At 42.9% G+C, this 18,281-nt stretch overlaps 2 protein-coding genes across 5 annotated transcripts; both read left to right on the forward strand.

Moving 5' to 3' along the window:
* Nucleotides 1–945: 945 nt before the first annotated feature.
* On the forward strand, nt 946–6,029 carry LOC125523022 (dihydrolipoyllysine-residue acetyltransferase component 2 of pyruvate dehydrogenase complex, mitochondrial-like). 4 transcript variants are annotated; one of them, XM_048688058.1, is made up of 19 exons: nt 946–1,105; nt 1,634–1,715; nt 2,370–2,470; nt 2,562–2,644; nt 2,752–2,792; nt 2,909–2,964; nt 3,085–3,159; nt 3,241–3,333; nt 3,439–3,681; nt 3,760–3,832; nt 4,097–4,182; nt 4,274–4,359; nt 4,531–4,606; nt 4,782–4,849; nt 4,936–5,002; nt 5,083–5,178; nt 5,260–5,362; nt 5,462–5,557; nt 5,665–6,029. In XM_048688058.1, exons 1-19 carry the CDS (start codon nt 1,076–1,078, stop codon nt 5,733–5,735), a joined length of 1,626 nt encoding a protein of 541 aa, XP_048544015.1. In that variant the 5' UTR covers nt 946–1,075; the 3' UTR covers nt 5,736–6,029. The 4 variants fall into 4 exon arrangements, with proteins under 4 accessions (XP_048544015.1, XP_048544016.1, XP_048544017.1 ...); XM_048688059.1 differs by having other exon boundaries at nt 4,106–4,182; XM_048688060.1 differs by having other exon boundaries at nt 3,760–3,781.
* Nucleotides 6,030–11,802: 5,773 nt separating this feature from the next.
* LOC125523376 lies at nt 11,803–15,903 on the forward strand. Its single transcript, XM_048688421.1, has 5 exons — nt 11,803–11,962; nt 12,047–12,271; nt 12,609–12,882; nt 14,594–14,866; nt 14,964–15,903. The coding sequence occupies exons 1-4, from the start codon at nt 11,904–11,906 to the stop codon at nt 14,753–14,755; spliced, it is 720 nt and encodes a 239-aa protein (XP_048544378.1). The 5' UTR covers nt 11,803–11,903; the 3' UTR covers nt 14,756–14,866; nt 14,964–15,903.
* The last annotated feature ends 2,378 nt before the right edge of the window (nt 15,904–18,281 follow it).

The raw sequence follows: 18,281 nt of genomic DNA on the forward strand, positions 1-18,281 counted from the left end.
TTACCAGCGTTCAGGGGTATCTAGTAAGCGCCAAGCTTGGTTAAAAACTCTCAAGTCACAAATTCTCATCCCACCTTTGCACTTAGGCAACCTCATCTTGTCCCAATTTAATCACGTCATTTTCTTTTTACCATTCTCCACATCACAACATCATTGCCACATGAGTAGAGTTAACACATCACAGACCGATGCAAACAAGCAAAAAACACTCATCGCATATATTGAAACGACTTCGGCTACCGATTTGATAAAAACATTGCACATGATGTGATTTTGATGTTGCTTATATGCCCCAAGAGCATGTATTGTATTCAAGCTAACCGAAGCGCAAATTGACCGGAAGATGATTAAAAAACAAACACCTTTTGTCTTCTTGTGTGCAGCGATGCACCATTGGGCATAATTAAACTTCTCATTTCCTTATAGCTAGTGTCCACGTGTTGTGTTGGTCAACGCTCCTTCTTTTATGGCATTTTAAGTTGTTTTATTTGATACTTTGAACATCAGACATGAATGATAGACAAGAAAAGTCTACTCCAAGTTCTCTTAGGTTACGTCAACATCAATCATCAAAGAAAACTCGTATTAGCCTTTGAAAACAATTACTAGAAAACGACCTCAAGCGAACCGTTCGTTGATTGATTGACTTATAAAATCAAATAATCCCACAAGACGGTCAAAAATTCTCACAAGAACAATGACCCGCATTTTTTCATTTCGACGCCCTTTGGACACGTAGCAGATACACAAATGCTTTTTCTGCATAAAGAAGTGCTGGCACTTGGATGATAAACGATACTAGTATATATTAAGCAAATTAAACAGTGTCCCCATCTTGCTATTTTTTAGTTTGATGAGGTGGCAATGCCATGAATAGCAGCCAGTGCGAAATGACAAAATGCTCACTTTATAAATAAAAAAATAAAATAGACAAGCCAGAGAAAAGGAGCAGGGGCGCCCTCCTGACCGCGCACCAACCGCCTCCTCCACGCTCGATTCCATCTGCCACTGCGAATCTCTCCCCCTCCCTCTTCCCACCGATCCCCGCCGCGCAGTCGCCGGCGCCGCCGCCGCCATGGCGCTCCTCCTCCGCCACTCCCGCAAGGTACCCCCACCTCTTCCCCTCCATCCGTGCCGTCGCCCCAGCGGCGCCCCAGTTTGTCGGACGAATTCGTGGCCCGGTGATCTGTCCCTGACCCCAAATCCCCCATGGCTCCCACCTGATCCGATCAGATTCGATCCTGCCTCGGGGACGATGGCTTAGAATCGGACGGTGACGATGGCCGCGGCCGCGGGTTCGCTCGCTGGCTGCCCCCCCTGCGGCTGCCTATGTCAGATTGATCACACATACCCCGCTCATGCATTCCCACCTTAGCGACTTGGATTGTGGAAAATTAATGTCGATAGGTTATTCTGAGTAGAGATGTGTGGCTGTGGATCGACTGGAACAGATTAATCTGGACACGGCGGTGTTCTGATTTTTTTTAGCACAGGGGAGAGAGGTGGCAGATGTAGACCATACATAGGTTTTGGTTGATGTGAACGATGTAATCGTGTGATTTTTTTTTCTTGGAACCGTAAATCCCTGGCTCGTTTTCATGTGCTCATGGTTGCACACGTTTCGCTTGTGCAGCTGCGAAGAGTGCACGGCGTCCTGGACTGCGAGCGTGGGAGCATCGCTCGGCACTTCTCTGTCGCCGCTGCAAAAGAAGACGGTACGTGCTCCTCTGTCCGTATTCCGGCGGTATCTTGATACGCTAGTTGTTCTTGAGAAAACTGAAACCAGTATGCTGCCCAAGTCCCAATGTATGTTTCAATGTTTTATCGGCCAAGTACCCATGGCATGGAAGTGTTTCCTACACTTTGCCTCGGTGCTGCACAAGGATGCAGCTGATTTATGCTTATGGTTCAGGACCCTACCAGCGTACTACCATGTTTGGTGCTGGAGTAGGGCTCAGGGTTTTGTTATCCTTGTATTGTATATCAGCCGTGACAAGCTCCCCCTCTGACAGTAGTGGGGTGCAATCTGATGAAATTTTCTTCCTGAGATTTGAAAGAGGCAGCAGCTACACCTCTAAAACAGAGTTACTGCTTAACAAACCTTCTAGCCTTTAAATTCAATATGAAGTGAATGCTCATTTCGTCCTCTCATGTTTAAGCAATTGAGATGTCAGCAATGAAAATACAATTAACTGTGTTGCTATTTGAATGGCCACTAGTTCTTCTAAAAGGAAACTCTAGTGTATATCAGTTATCTCCTAATACGAACCTTTGCAACACATACTGTTTTGGTTTCAGTGTGTGGAACGGCAATTTCCTCATTTACGGGCTTGCTTACATTAAAAATAATCGGTCTTGCCCTGCTGCAGCTGTCTCAAGTTCTAGTGTTCATGGGGAGTACGGGAAAAAGGTTGGAAGGTCGAGCATTTTCCTAGACAGGCAGTCTGAAAAAGATCTCCATGCCTTCAAGGTTATGCAGTTGTGATTACAATCCTACTTATTTAATTGGAGACTAGTTGTGTATTCTGACTTCGGTGGGCTGTCTCATCTATTATTCGCAGGTATCATCACGAGAAGCAAGGGGAAGCTACAGCTCCAAACGGATGCCAATTGCTGCTACTGGGGTCAATAGCTTGTTCTCATGGTATGCACTCTCGTTTATGTCTTTTTCCTGAATTTCCACGTCCATATATTCTATGCTAGTTCATCATAGCTGTAACCATGTTTTGACTGTCTGTTGCTATTTTTCAGTGGACAGGTAGTTTCGGCAAGACATTTTTCAAGTGGGGCAGGTACCTCTCTCTTGTCAAGCTATCTGTGTATTAAAATCATTTCCAGCTTTGAGTTATAAGATGATACAAACAAGTTGATATCTAACATTTTTAACAAAGTTATCAACCATTTATAGATTTGCCACCACATGAGGCTATCGGGATGCCTTCTCTTTCCCCTACTATGACCGAGGTAATTTACTCAAAATTGGAAATAAATGCAAAGTGCTGACAGATAAAACATAAAGCATGACCAACGTGCATGTGTTTCTTTGATTGTCTATGTGGTTAAAAAACTTTTAATGGCCTGTAGGGGAATATTGCAAAGTGGGTGAAGAAGGAAGGAGACAAAGTTTCACCTGGTGAAGTTCTTTGCGAAGTGGAAACCGTAAGTTTTGTTTCTCGTCATTTATTCCCAGGGCACAACTTGTGCTGCTAGCTAATTGTCGAGCACATGTGTGGTCACCAGGATAAAGCTACCGTGGAGATGGAATGCATGGAGGAAGGCTATCTCGCTAAGATAGTTTGTGGAGATGGCGCAAAAGAGATTAAAGTTGGCGAGGTACATATATGCTATATCCTGATGCATAGGAGACGCTTCTTTTTGCCACTGTCTCTTAACATAGTTGTTGGACTAACGACCACAAGTTTTTTGTTTGTGAACTAGATTATTGCCATAACTGTGGAAGAGGAGGGTGATATTGAGAAATTTAAGGATTACAAGGCTTCGTCTTCAGCTGCAGCTCCAGCTGAATCAAAACCCCAATCTGAGCCCGTGGAACCAAAAGAAGAGAAGAAAGAGGTTTCCAAGGCCCCCGAGCCAACAGCTACAAAGACTGAAGAATCTTCTCAGTCAGGGGATCGCTTATTCTCCAGTCCCGTTGCCAGAAAGTTGGCAGAAGACAACAATGTAAGCCCTTACATTTCAGATATCCTGATTGTCCATAAGAAATGCAGTTTTTGACCTTCAGAATTGTGCCCCAAACAGGTACCGCTTTCAAGCTTAAAAGGTACTGGTCCAGATGGGCGTATTTTGAAGGCAGACATTGAGGATTACTTGTGTATGCTCTCTTCTGTCTATTTTTGTCCTTGCCAGTGCGAACAAAAGTCATTGAGTCCAAAAACTGAGCATGATTAGTCATGAACTGTCTTAGATTTCTCACCTTTTCTCCGCCACCATTTTTTTACTCACCGCCACTCTCATTTGTAGGATAATTAGTGGATGGTAGAAAAGGTGTATTTAAAGTGTTTAATCTGCATAAAAATGTATCCAGCAAGTAGAAGGGTTCAGTCAACTGATAATGTTATGCTTATGCTTGATGAAGCTTCTGCAGCCAAGGGTTCGAAGAAGGAAGCTGCAGCAGCTCCAGGACTAGGTTATGTGGATCTTCCAAATACACAAATACGGAAGGTAAAATCAATGCTGTGGAGTTCTTCAAATGTACGTGTCGCTTATGGTATGCTCTACTGCAATTGACGGCATCTAATTTTGTTTTCCTCAGGTTACTGCAAACCGCCTGCTGCAATCTAAGCAGACTATCCCTCACTACTATCTGACAGTTGATAGCCGTGTTGACAAACTTATCAAGTATGGACATCGTTCGTACATTTAATAATTTATCTTACACATTACCCATTTTCCGTGAACTAGATGAATAATTTGCTCAATCATTGTTTGGGTAATCAGCCCTATCTTTTGCCTGCACCATTATTTTGCTTCTGACACGGAAGATCCATCCATTATTTTGTTTTATTCTAGATTGCGGAGTGAGTTGAATCCGATGCAGGATGCATCTGGTGGGAAGAAGATATCTATTAATGATCTTGTTATTAAGGTAAGTTTTGACGTATGGTGGTTTCTGATGCTCCTTTTTATCTTTATGCAATGTGTTTACTTGAGCGGTAGGAAATGTTATCTGAATAAGTTTATTGTGGGTTCTTCACACAATTCTCAGTTGCTTTGTGTATCTCTACACTACAGTATTGAGCTGATTGCTGTTTACTATGCAGGCTGCAGCATTGGCTCTTCGTAAGGTTCCTGCCTGTAACAGTTCCTGGATGAATGATTTTATTCGCCAGTAAGATATGGACAGTAGGTCAATTAAGATTGGAGCTTCATTTTCATTAGTCAGAACGTAATGTATTTCATCTGTTTCCCATGCAGGTATCACAACGTGAACATTAATGTTGCTGTACAGACTGAGCACGGTTTGTTTGTTCCAGTAGTTAGGGTGGGTTGCTCGACTCGGAACTAAGTTCACCGTGCCATTCTTCATATCATCTGCCCCTTTGACCTGTGTTGTTTATACAGGACGCGGACAAGAAAGGCTTGGCCGCTATTGCTGATGAGGTGAAGCAGTTGGCTTCAAGAGCAAAGGATAACAGTCTAAAACCAGAAGATTATGAGGTATAGAGCGGAACATATATCTAGAATGCAAGAGTGTTCAATAGTATTCGTCCTTGATAGTTTTGATGCTACACTTTGCAGGGTGGCACTTTCACCGTCTCTAATCTGGGAGGCCCTTTCGGAATCAAGCAATTCTGCGCCATCGTAAACCCTCCTCAATCGGCAATCTTGGCCATCGGCTCTGGTAATATGCTGCCTAATAGTTGGGGATCCATACCGAAACCCCTCGGTTATACTACTTACTCTGTTACTTACCACGCGGTTGGATTTTTTTCTGGAGCAGCTGAGAAGAGGGTAATCCCCGGGGCGGCTGAGGGCCAGTACGAAATCGGGTCCTTCATGTCAGCCACGCTAAGCTGCGACCACCGGGTCATCGACGGTACGTTTTTCTTTCTTGCCGACTCTGAACCAGTGGATGATGATTCTCATTCCTATGTATCTATGACAAAGGTTTTCTGTTCATTACCTACCACTCACGTTTTGCAGGTGCCATGGGTGCGGAATGGCTCAAGGCATTCAAGGGCTACCTCGAGGACCCGACGACCATGCTGCTGTAGGAGTTCTTTTTCTCTGCTGTAAATGATGATGATTGAGAGCAGTTTTTCTGTGTAGGCTCTCACAAATAAAGACCACAATAACCACGCCTCATTTTTCGGCAATGAGGGCTGGAAACCAAGAGCAAACAAACAGATCATAGTCGGCACAAGATGTTTAACCTATTTATCGGCAAATGGTCGATACACCTTTTTTCCCTTGCGTTACTTGACTGGTGGAAAATTGTTGCCTAGCTACTTTTGCGCCGTGTTCTACTGAATCCGATTCAAAGAAGATTGTGTATCGTATTGCTGCAAGGTGCCAGTCTTCTGTTGCTGAATTTTTCTTATATAGTTTTGTGGCGTTTATGCTGTACTTTTTCTCCTAACTGCGCAATGTGAGGATGAAATAAGAGCACGAGTATGTGTCACGGCCCCTAGCCTAGCCTCGCGTGAAGGACACACATAAATGGGCCAGGCCCAGTTAACTTGAAGCATCCCTGGTAAAGGGAAAGTATCTAGCGCTCCCAGGTTTAGGGTGCTCCCGGTGCTTTGATGCGAAAAACATTTTTAAAAATTTTCAAAAAATTCTGAAAAAAATGCAGCACATCGATGGAACATCGATGCCTCTTGTCACAAAATTTCAAATCAAAATTCGAAACATTGCTTGAGATACAAAAATGACAAATTTGACATCAATGTGATAATGGGCCAAAACTAAAGCCCAACTTATGTTATGTACAAAAATTTGTCATTTTTCTATCTCGAGCAATGTTTCGAATTTTGATTTGAAATTTTCTGACAAGAGATATCGATGTTCCGTCGATGTGCTGCATTTTTTTCAGAATTTTTTGAATATTTTAAAAATGTTTTTCGGACATTTGGAGCACCGGGAGCACCCCAAGCCTGGGAGCACTAGATACTTTCCCCCTGGTAAAAGGGTGTAGCGATAGTGCATCTTCCATAGGCCACTGACATACCTTTTCCTCATTCATTTTTTTTTCAATGGTGAAAAGGATTATGTCTGATGTGAGATTGCCTTTTTTGTCAATGATGAAAAGGATTATGTCTGATGTCGAAGATTGATCAATGGTGGGTTGTCTAGTTTGTTCTTCCTTACATGTCCATTGTGGTCTGAATGTTGTGTATACAGGTGTATTTCTTCTGTGTTTACCCAAGATTGTGATTTGAATGTTCTCATCTCTTCAACTTGTGCGCGTTCGTCATTACTACTCAGCAGTGTGTCAGCGAATTTCCTTAGACCAAACTGTGGTTTGAATAGCAACTTGTACCTCACGACCACTCGATTTGGGATGAATGAAGCTCCCAAGAAATTAAGTTTTGCCATAAGCGAATTTCTTTAGATCAAAGCCAGAGGCATTCAACACACTAGTGGATGAGCTCCCAATAGAAATAGCCAAAAAGTACTGTCACATGATCTTGCTTAGTCGCATAGATTTACATGCGTTCGCCTCATGCTACCTTTTCTATTGTAACTCTAATCTTGCTTAGTCATCTACTATTCCGAGCTTGCAAAAACGTCTTATATTCTGGGACGGAGCGAGTAATTGGACAGTGCTTATAAATACGTGCACACCATCGATCGTAACACTCCTCAACACCCTATTCTCTGCCATGGCATAAGCTGACCCGCGCCACCATCCTCCTCCTAGTCGTGTCTGTTGACGCCGGGTTCCCTTCAACCCACGCCTAACCCCGTTGATCCCGAGCTCTCACCTGCCGCAGCGGCAGCTACGCATCGGCCTGCAGGTCCAAAATCTGGCGTTCCTCATCATCTACATATTCATTGTAATTTGATCTTTTGAACCCAAATTTTCTGTCAACTCTGTGTAAATGCGTATTTAAGATACTTGAAATAGTTCCCCTAAAAAAAAGATACTTGAAATAGGTAAGTACTAAGGGGAAGTTTACGATGCTTGCTTATAAAGCTGAGCCACACAAATTAGTCTTTCTTTTAATACAGTGATGTTAGTTGCTTCTTTTATTCCAAATAAGGAACCGGATGATTCAAAGAATTCAAAGAGACTGAGGAATTGCAAACAAGCAACGGGGGACAACATGGAAGTCTGAGGGGGCCGTGCCCCCCCCCCCCCCCCCCCCCCCCCCCCCCCCCCCCCCTTTCAAATAGGTAAGTACCATGTGTTTGAATGTCCGTTTCTATTTTTCAGTACACAGGTAGTTTTGGCCAGACATTTTTCAAGTGGGGCAGGTACCTCTCTCTCTTGTCAAGCTATCTGTGTATTAAAATTGTTTCCAGATTTGAGTTATAAGATGATACAGACAAGCTGATATCTTCATATAACATTTTTAACAAAGCTATATACCATTTTAGATTTGCCACTGCATGAGGCAATCGGGATGCCTTCTCTTTCCCCTACTATGACCGGGGTAATTACTAAAATTGGAAATAAATGTACAGATAAAACATAAAGCATGACCAACATGCATGTGTTTCTTCGATTGTCTTTGTGGTGTAAAAAACTTTTGAATGGCTTGTAGGGAAATATTGCAAGGTGGTTGAAGAAGGAAGGAGACAAAGTTTCACCTGGGGAAGTTCTTTGCGAAGTGGAAACCGTAAGTTTTGTTTCTTGTCATTCACACCCAGGGCACAACTTGTGCTGCTAGCTAATTGTCGAGCACATGTGTGGTCACCAGGATAAAGCTACCGTGGAGATGGAATGCATGGAGGAAGGCTATCTTGCTAAGATAGTTTGTGGAGATGGCGCAAAAGAGATTAAAGTTGGCGAGGTACATATATGTATCATAAAGGAAATCCATATAGATAGAAGCTTCAGTGGTTCTTCAATTGGTTGCAGGTTTAAGTACAGAAAACCATATTAAGTATTGTTCTTTAGATGTGTTAAACATGTACTAATTGGTTGGCTATTGTGAGAAAAAAGATCATTCATCCGGTAAATAAATAAAAGGATAGTTCAGTGTCTATGTCAGCTGAAGTATAGCTGGATTACTACATTTATTTATCAATATGTTTTTGCTGTTGCTCACTGCCCTTGTAGGTTTTCTATATCATGTGCTTTGTGTTGTTTTTCAGACCTCAATGGCACTCTCTACCTGGCCAGTGGCATTGTTCAAGAGAAAAAATTCTAATTTTTTTTAATGTAAAATATGTTCCCAGAATTTGAAAAGTATTTGTAAGATTCAATGAAATATTCATAACATTTATAAAATGTTCACAGATTCAAGAAAACATCCATGACATATAAAAATGTCCATACAAATTTAAATATTACTATCACCTATAAAATATTTTTGAAAAAATTAAAAAATGTCAACACTCATATGAAAAAACTTTTAACCCGTATCTAATAAATGTTCAACATGTACTTGAAAAGGTTTTTATGGAATGTGAAATTTTGTTCACCCAATTTTAAGAAAAAATCTCATGACATATTAAAAACTATATATATATATATATATATATATATATATACTAAAACTGGGTGAATAAAAAAATATTAATTTGAAAAGGTTTTGCGTAGGAATTTTTCACATCCTTTTTTGTTTGCGATAGCTTAGTTTCATGTCCAGATTTCTTTATTTTCTTTCATTTTTTGAATTTACCTCTTTATTTTTATTTCCCATTTTTATTTTAAATTATTTTTCTTTTTTCTCTACTGTTGTCTTTTTTTCTTCTGTTTTTCCATTTCCTTTTGTACTCTCAATTTTTCCACAAGTACACAAAACAAATTATGATATATCCACATTTTTTGGAATACGTCAACTATTTTGTCTTAATATGAAACAACAATTTTCATGTATTAAAAATGTTCTTCGTGTTTAAAAAAATGTTCCTAGTGGTTGTAAAAAATGTTTGTTGTGTACTTCAAAAATGTTGATTACACATTTAATAAATGTTCATACTTTTTGAACAATGTTTATCATGTATTAATTTGGTTTGCCATCAATCAAGAAACTATTCATCATGTATATAAAAATGTTCACCCTTTTTAAAAAATATTGATAGTTTGTTTTAAAATGATCATCGTGTAGATCAATTTGACCTTCTGCAATGTACCAGAACAAGGATGTAGATGAGATCACGAAGAGGTGGCAGCAAAATACACGATAAAAATGCAGGAAAGTTTTTTTTTGATATATACCCTATCGGGCATTGTCAGTTGTTTGGGAAGCCATGGTGGGCCCAAGCACCCACCTAGGCGCTCTAGTGTTCTACGCGTTTGCCCCCTGTGGCACCCCAGTTTGCTTTTGTTCACAATAGATCTATGGTGACTTGAAACTTATCCTTGTATTTTTTCGTTAGTCGAAGATACTTATTTCCCCTTAAAATAGAAACCAGATAACAGAAACTGCTCGTTACACTTTATTCATATTTTGACCCAAATAAACTTTAAAATTTTGTAGAAACGATGATAACTAACATGAACAATAGAAAAAAATATCAGCAAACTTAAGAAGGGCAAGAGCAGACAAGTGGTTCACAATATATCTTCCACATCGACATGATCACCCTAGATTGAGAATGGTTGATAAACATGCAACGCAAACTTGCCAAGCTTCTCGAAATGTTGGGAAATTTACACATTTGACTTTAAGGTTATAAGATTTACCATAAGTCTGCAGCGACTCGGGAGAAGAGGCACCTCGAGCAGGATGAGGCGGCGCAGTAATGACGCTGGTAGCGGGTGTGGATATAGGGGAGGTGGGTCGCCGACGTTGAAGAAGTGGTGTTTAGTGGGATGACCGGCGGTGCGGCGACTTCGTAGAAGAGGTGGCTCGAGCAGAATGAGGTGGTGTGTTGTGATGCCGACTGTGGGTGGTGGATACAAGGTAGGCGGGTCACCAACTCGGGAGAAGTAGGGTTTACAAGGATGGCCGATGTTGTGGCGACTAGGCAATAGAGTCGGCAGATAAATCATAGCCGAATAGGGAGAGTAGAAGATAGAATAAGCAAGAGGAAGCAATGTGCAATTTAGACATCATTCAATATAATGTTTATCAATAACAACAACTTTAGATCAGGACTAACTGACAAAAGTTAATTATAACTGGTTAATTAACTCTCGCCACATCACATTCAATAGTCTAAAAAAATGGTTTGCCTTTTTAGGAATGGAGTAGGTTAATTCTGGGGTCTCATTGCGAGCAAGCAAAGTAAAGCCAATACCAGACCGGTGAACTGCATTCATGCGCTGCTGCACATCTTCAAACAATAAGAATGGTATTGTACAATACTAAATCGATTTACCAGATGCCTGGTTTTGATGGTGTTAATCACGTCGACACTATTACTGGAAATGATTATTCCTTTTTATTAAGTCAAGGGTCTACTCCAGCTTCATCCACTACCAAAATTTAAGAGTTTTTTTACTCTACCGACATACCAACCTAAGCAATTTAAGAGGTTTATACTTTGATTAATTCAAGAGTTTTTATTAATTTATAAGAGGGAGGGATGGAGGGAGTTGGGGCGTACCAACGTACAATCCCCAACTCTCCTTTAATACTTACTAGCAAAGGTGCCCGTGCGTTGCAACGGGAAACAAATATCCTCACATCCTCCTACCCAAAGAACACATCACGCAATGTGTGCGGATCAATTTTTGTAGATGTGGTACAAATAAAATAACTTCTGAGATTTCTCGAGTGCGCAAGCGACACGCTTTTTCTCTTTTAGAATGAGCCCACACAGAAATTTGAGTTCACACGGATGTTGCTTATATCTCCAATTGCCCATGAGTGAAGTGTTTAAGCGGCAAATCGTATTGTATTCTTCATACTACTGAAGAAGTCCAGTGCAAAAACGTGAGAGGTGAACTATAGTAGGGAAAATTCAACGGCGATAGAGAGGACGGGCGCGCGTGCTCCTGGTACGTGGACCAATAGGACAGGACCGAAACAATGGGCCTCTTCCGGGTGGACGTATACGCTACAGACGAGAATAGTGCGATACGTACGAGGCGACGTCCACGGCGCACGGTAACGACGGCGCATGTGGAGTGTACCGTTGGTACATAATATGAATCGCGGTACGTGACGGAGATGGACACAAGTTCCCTCCAGACAACGGCCTACACATAGCAGAGGAAAATAAATGCCAGCTCGGGGCCACCACAAAGGCCGAGCCCCCAACCCCTACCCCGGCCCTTCATTTCGACTGATCTACATCGCCATCAGCAAAGACGAGAGGTCATGGCGACGGCGGAGGAGGTCGGCAATGGACTGGAGTTCTTATCAGATCTGGTGGATAGGTATGGTTGCTAGTTAATCCTGTGGACGTACTTACTCTAAATCTTTTGCGGCAACTACTCAAGGATGCGTGGGGCGATTTGCAGGTTCTCCTTGCTGGATCTTGCATCAATCGATTTCAATCCAGCGGGTGAACTGGATACTTGTTTTACACAGTCAGCTGTTGAATCGAGCATGGGAGATATTGGCGACGCTCCGCTTACAATCCAGGTCGCTGAGAACAACGGCTGCGAGGAACTGAGCTTGTCGGCGGCCGATTCACAACAATCAACAAGAAAAGATGACCGTCGGGCCCCTGGGTGGACAAAAAGGTACCCCTCTGTTCGTCTTGTTCAGTCCGAACTTAGAAAACAAGTAGGCCGAAACATATCTGAAAGTATATTGATGGTCATAATTTTGTAGCTGTTCATGGTCAACTATGAAGCTAGTACGCTAAAGATTTGTCCGAACATTTTAGATCTCTGACATAGCTGTTCATGGTCAACTATAATACTGTAAAAATGTATTTGCAAGGGTCTCCACATACCTGACGAAAAAGAAGGCAAATGTATTGATGTATTACATGTTGCTCACGTGTTAAATTTGCATTCTTTAGTAAAAGGAAGGCAACCCTTTACCCTCAAGATTGATTCAGTATTAATGATGCAGGGTTCATATTGGGCGAGCCCCTCTCGAGCGTCCACCTTGTGCTGGAAGAGTATGTGCCCTTGAGAAAACATTAAGAGGATATGCGGAAAAGAGAACAAATACCGTTGTAGTACCAGCTGTTGGATACAACTTCGGTTCATTGGGGGAGGCGTACGACTTCTATAACCTATATAACCTATATTCGTGGGAAATTGGATTGGGAATAAGATACGGAAAAAGTAGGCTCAACGTCGAGAGAACCAAATGTATGCAAGAGATAGTATCTGGATGCTCGGTGAGTTCAAAATAGATTTATTATCCAGTTTGCTGCAATGGTTTCGTGAAAATGCACTGAACAATTTAAAAGGATATGTGCCAGCAAGCTGCCCCATGCACATATGAAGGCAATACATGAGGTTTCTTTTCGATGGAGAGGCGAATGATAACTATGAAGAGCGACGAACAAAGATAGTACGGCAAATATTAGGCGCCTTCTCCCCCCGCGTCGTCTCCTCCGAGGCGACCCGGGGGCAACCCTAGCCGCCACAGCCGCGCCCCCTCCTCCCCCCTTCCTCTCCGCCGCCGCCTGAGGTGTGCTCCGGCGCGCGCGCTCGACACCGATGAAGGTGGCGGCGGGGATTCGGCGGGTGCTCGTCTCGGGCAGGGCCTCGGCACGCGGGGCGGCGGCCCCGGCAGGTGAGGGTGGGGTGGTCCTGGCGGCGGGCCGCCCTGCCGGTGCGAGCTAGGCGCCTCCTCGGTCTTGCGGGTGACGAGGTGGCGGTGGTCGACGGTCGCAGGTGTGCATCCCTCCCCGCAGGTATGCCACTGATGAAGTCCATCCCCTCCGCCCCGATCTGCTCCTTCCTTGGCCAGATCTGGGTCCTGGTGGCTTAGGCCGCTGCTCTCGGTTGTTGGCTGCGCGGATCTCGTCGGGCGGGGCTGGATCCGGGGGAAACCCCTGGCCGGCGCGGCGGTCACACCAAAGGCGACGCCTTGGGCGCCGTTCCCCCCCTTGGAGGCTGTGGTGTGGATCCTCCCCCCTCCTTCCGCCCCCTCCTAGGTGAAAGCCTAGGTCCCCTGCTTCGGGCGGCGACGGCATGTCCGTGTCGTGTTCCTTCTTGGAGGCACCGTCCGGGGATTGCAGGGGCGGAGAGAGAGTTTGGTTGTGGATGTGATGGTGGCGGGAGTCAGCTTGGTTTCTTCATAGGTTGCTGCTGGAGGGTCCCTGACGAGGTCGCCGGTGGGTCGACGCCCACGAGCCTGGGCAAGAGGGGATCGGGTTCCCCTCTTCGGCGACAACGATATACCTTTGGGTGGGAGCATTGTGCTCCGGGAATCCAGCGCTGGCCTTTGATCTACTTTTCGCTGCTTCCCTTGCTTCTGCGAATGTGGCCGACAGCTCTCGCCCTTTGGTGCGGCTGAGCCGCAGACGACGATGGTGCTTGTTTGTAGTGTGCCATGGGCTTGTGTCCTGCTCTAGTCTCTTCTCCTTGCAGCTTGGAGGCCATCCATTTGGGTTCTGGGGTGAACCGAGCCGCCGTCTGCCGGTACGGCATCCTTCGAGCCAGGATGAAGGGGTAGGGGCCCTTTGCAGAGGCAGTAATAGGTGGTGGTCTGGTCCATGGCTGGTTCCGAGGGTGGCTGTGATCACGAAGCTTGCGCGGCGGTGCATTCCTCCCAAGACCCTAGTTTTGTTCTGTTGGTGTAGGTCGTCCAGTAGGGTGTTGGTAGCAGCGTCAATTTGTTGCTGCCTTGAGTTGTTTTGCTTGAGTACCTTGTATCCGTCGCTCGGTTCCCTTTTCTTTGCGTTGTAAGCGGTTGTCCTTGTAATCCTGGCCGGTTGATGGCTTTGTTAATTCAAAGCCGGGCTCTTCTTGAGCCTTCGTTCCAAAAAAAAAACGAACAAAGATAGTGAGTTGCTTCGTTACTGCATTTAATATTAGTACTTGTAATTTAAGCTTTACGAATCTTGCTAGAAACTAACAAAGAAAATTTTTATGTACAAGGTGAACACACCACTGGAGTTCCACGCTAGCAGGATCTACACTCGAGCTATGTTTGAGAATTTTGGTGAGGTCCTGTATGAAGCAGGACAATACAGGGTAGAAGTTAAAAATGGTTCGAAATATTACTTACACCGGTACCACCCAGAGAGATACGAGAAGTAGTGTAGAGTACTGTACATACTACATAGTGCATGTTGTCGCTGAGGATGAAGAACTCTCATGTGAATGTGGTAACTTCAAGCGCACATGACTGTATGCTGCCGTTCAGTTAAGGTACAGAATCACCATATTGAGACAAAAATTGTAGGATCAGTGTTCAGGCTTGCTTCAAAAAACCGTATATACTCAACAATTTAAAATTGCATTGCAGGTTCTTGATTTCTTGGGTATAGACAAAATTCCATCAAAGCATATCCTCAAAAGGTGGACAAAAGATGCAAGAGATATACTTCCAACCCACTTGTCACACCTACAAAGAGACAAGATTTCAGCAGACATTCAAATTTTTATACACATGCTTTAGAGGTTGTAAAACTTGGTGATGCAAATCCAATTGCATATGATTGTGCGATGGAACTCTTAGGGCAGCAATGGATAAACTAACATATTTAGCTGCTGAGCATGATGGTTTGGGTTTGCAACACATGATTGAAATGAAGAAGACAAAAGGTACAGAACTGACTCTCTTCCAAGGAGCACAACATGGACACATGAGCGATGATGAAGGTAGCGCCGTCAAATATTTCATTGGATTATCAGCTCCAGAACAAAAACACAAGGCCGGTCGACCAACAAACAGCAGAGACAAGCCTCCATATGATGACCGATCTGCAAAGAGCAAAAAAAAATAAGGTCACATCATAAGTTGATACAGGTATTGGATGCAGTACAAGCAAACGAACACGGTTCTACACACTATATGCCGTGGCCCTGGTCACAAGAGCACAACGTGTCCCCTAAGAGGGGACACTCCTCAAAAGAAAAGGAAAGAATCAAAATGCTCAATCTGCGGAGTGGGAGGGCATCGAAAGAACACCTGCACATGGAAAGCAACCTACTCATGATCCTGTTATCGAACCATGAGTAATCTATACAAGCAGCTAGCATATTTACCCTGTATCCTGACTGCTCCCTACCATGCACCTGAAATACTTATGTACTGTCATCTTAGTAATATGTATTTGCGTGAGCCCCTGAGCTGTCTAGATGTGTTGTTTAAAACTATTTCATGCTTCATGGTCCTGTAACAAATATCTCAGATTAATCTCCATGTGCTACTGATGACATATTCATCTACTATCCATTACATACACATATGCCTCCATTTTTAATTCCTGTTTTAATGGTAAAATCCCCTGAAATGTCGCCCTGTCATTCATCTATGCAAGTACCAATCATTTCAAATATTGCTGGATTTTCGCTATTTTCGCCTTGTATCCTGAAAGCTCACTTGCAGTGCCTGATAGCTAAATTATGTTCTGTATTTGTCGGATGCCCTGAATTATGCGGATGTACTGTTGAAATGTAATTTTAAAGGTAATGTAACAAAAAAATTCAGATTAATCCTTGTATGCCAATCATGACATAACCAGCTGCTACTCCCTGGACTCACTAACTTATCTTATTTTTCCCTGGTGTTTTTTCCTGGAAGAAATAAGCAGTTAGAGACGGAGAGGCTGATTCGGTCCGATAATAAATGGGCTAGCTGGCCCGCACAAGCACCGCTCCCCACCATAAACGGGATCAACTGCGCGCTGTTACCCCTGTTGCTGTTCCACTGGTACACCTTGGCACATAACCAATCCTCGCATCAGGGCCAAACGCCCGTTTAACCCCACCTCCGTTACGTACGTATGCTAAGGGCATGTACAATAGTGCTATCTTAGGAGTGTCACATAGGATAAATGATGAGGTGAAGGAGAGAGAACTCGTAAGAAAAGGCTTGTCTTCTCTTATTTAAGATAAGACAAGAGATGATCTCTTAGCACAATTTGTCTCACCAAGTTTTAAGGAATTGCTAGTTATTGAAGATAAGGCTAAGATATAACCCATTGTAGACATATTTTTTTTGTCATCTCTGAATTACATGCAAGACTTAAGATAAGACTGTCTTGTTAACTATTGTACATGCCCTAATTCGTAACTCCATGTATGCCCTGCATGCCCCACCAGGAAACATATAATATAGAGTATAACCCGCATCCCTATGCTAGGTTCCATGGTGGGAGATAACAGGAGCGTGCGCGCTCGTCCTCTCCTACCAATTTTCGAAATTCAGTCATACTATTGAAAAAGTCTAGTGCAAGAACATGATAGGTCAACTATAATAGGGAAAATTCAGCAATATATAAAATAGGTGCCATGCACGTTTGGAGTTTGTTTGCTTGATAAAGGTGAAATCTTCCAGATGCATACACATAGCTCATGTCTTCCTCTTTTTATCTGTCTTCCTTTTTTTCTCCTCACAATCTCCTACGTCTCTCTCTTTATCCCAGCCGAAAGGTATGTCAGCATGATCGAGTCGTTATTTCCTAACCTACTTATTATTCGTTGACTCCTTGCTTATGTATAAATCTATTTTTAAATCTCAGCCGTCAATTTTTTAAGGTTAACACAAAATCAACGAATATATAAAGGGGTGATGAATGAAGAACTACAAAAGCTTCCGTCCTTAGCTAAAGATAAAGATATTATGGGAAGGAGGGAGTAGTGGAGATTTAAGAGTTTTTTTTTACTTTGGCACAGCAGCCGCATGCAGCAACTAAACCCAATAAGATGAGCCTAAAATAGGAAACACTGTATGAATAGAGACCGGTGAGCTCTGCTAGGCATGTTCCAACTCCAAACCTGAACGAATTGCGCGCAGTTAAAGTTTCTCGTGATCAAAACAAAGTTGCCCATTGCTTAGCAAATTATGGTAGATCTGGAGATAGCACTGCGTGCTGGCTTAACCCACCCTCTCCTTTTATTTCTGAACTTGTTGCTAAGGATTGTAATTCTATGAGTTTGAAATAAAACATCCTATTTCCATCGCAAAAAAAAAAAAGAATTGCACGCAGTTGTGTGCCACCATCAGATAGGCTCAGCATCAGATGACGTGTTTATTTATTATTAGTATAACTCAAGTGCCCCAGCCGCGGAACAGAGGACGCTTTGCTTTAGTCCCACATCGGCAAGTTGAGGACACTTGACCTTCTTTATAATGGAGGCACATGGCTAGTCATTCGTGCCCGTAAAAGGTGCACACCAAACGGTGAGAGGGTGACCCATTGTGCTGCACTGCACAATTAGCAACTAAAACAAATGATCAAGGTTAAAAATCATTGTCACCAGATTACCCCCGCGTATGACACATGCGCTGATGTTATATTTCTTTACCGACATCAATTTTAATTTGTCATTGTCCTTCTAAATTCAAAATTTCGTTTTAATTTGCCATTGTTCTTCTAGATTCAAACTTTTGTCCCCAGATTAACTCAGCACATAACATGTGCGCCTATCCTTTTTTATTTTATTTTTGGGCACCCCGTTTTAGCATTTTTTTTATTTTGGAACGGGAACATTTGATGTCATATTTCTTTACCCACATAAATCTTAATTTGTCATTGTTCTTCTAAATTCAAAATTTTTCTTTAATTTTCCATTGTTCTTCTAGATTCAAAATTTTGTCCCCAGATTAACTCAGCAC

The sequence above is a fragment of the Triticum urartu genome, chromosome 7 (assembly GCF_003073215.2).
Source record: "Triticum urartu cultivar G1812 chromosome 7, Tu2.1, whole genome shotgun sequence".
NCBI lineage: Eukaryota > Viridiplantae > Streptophyta > Magnoliopsida > Poales > Poaceae > Triticum > Triticum urartu.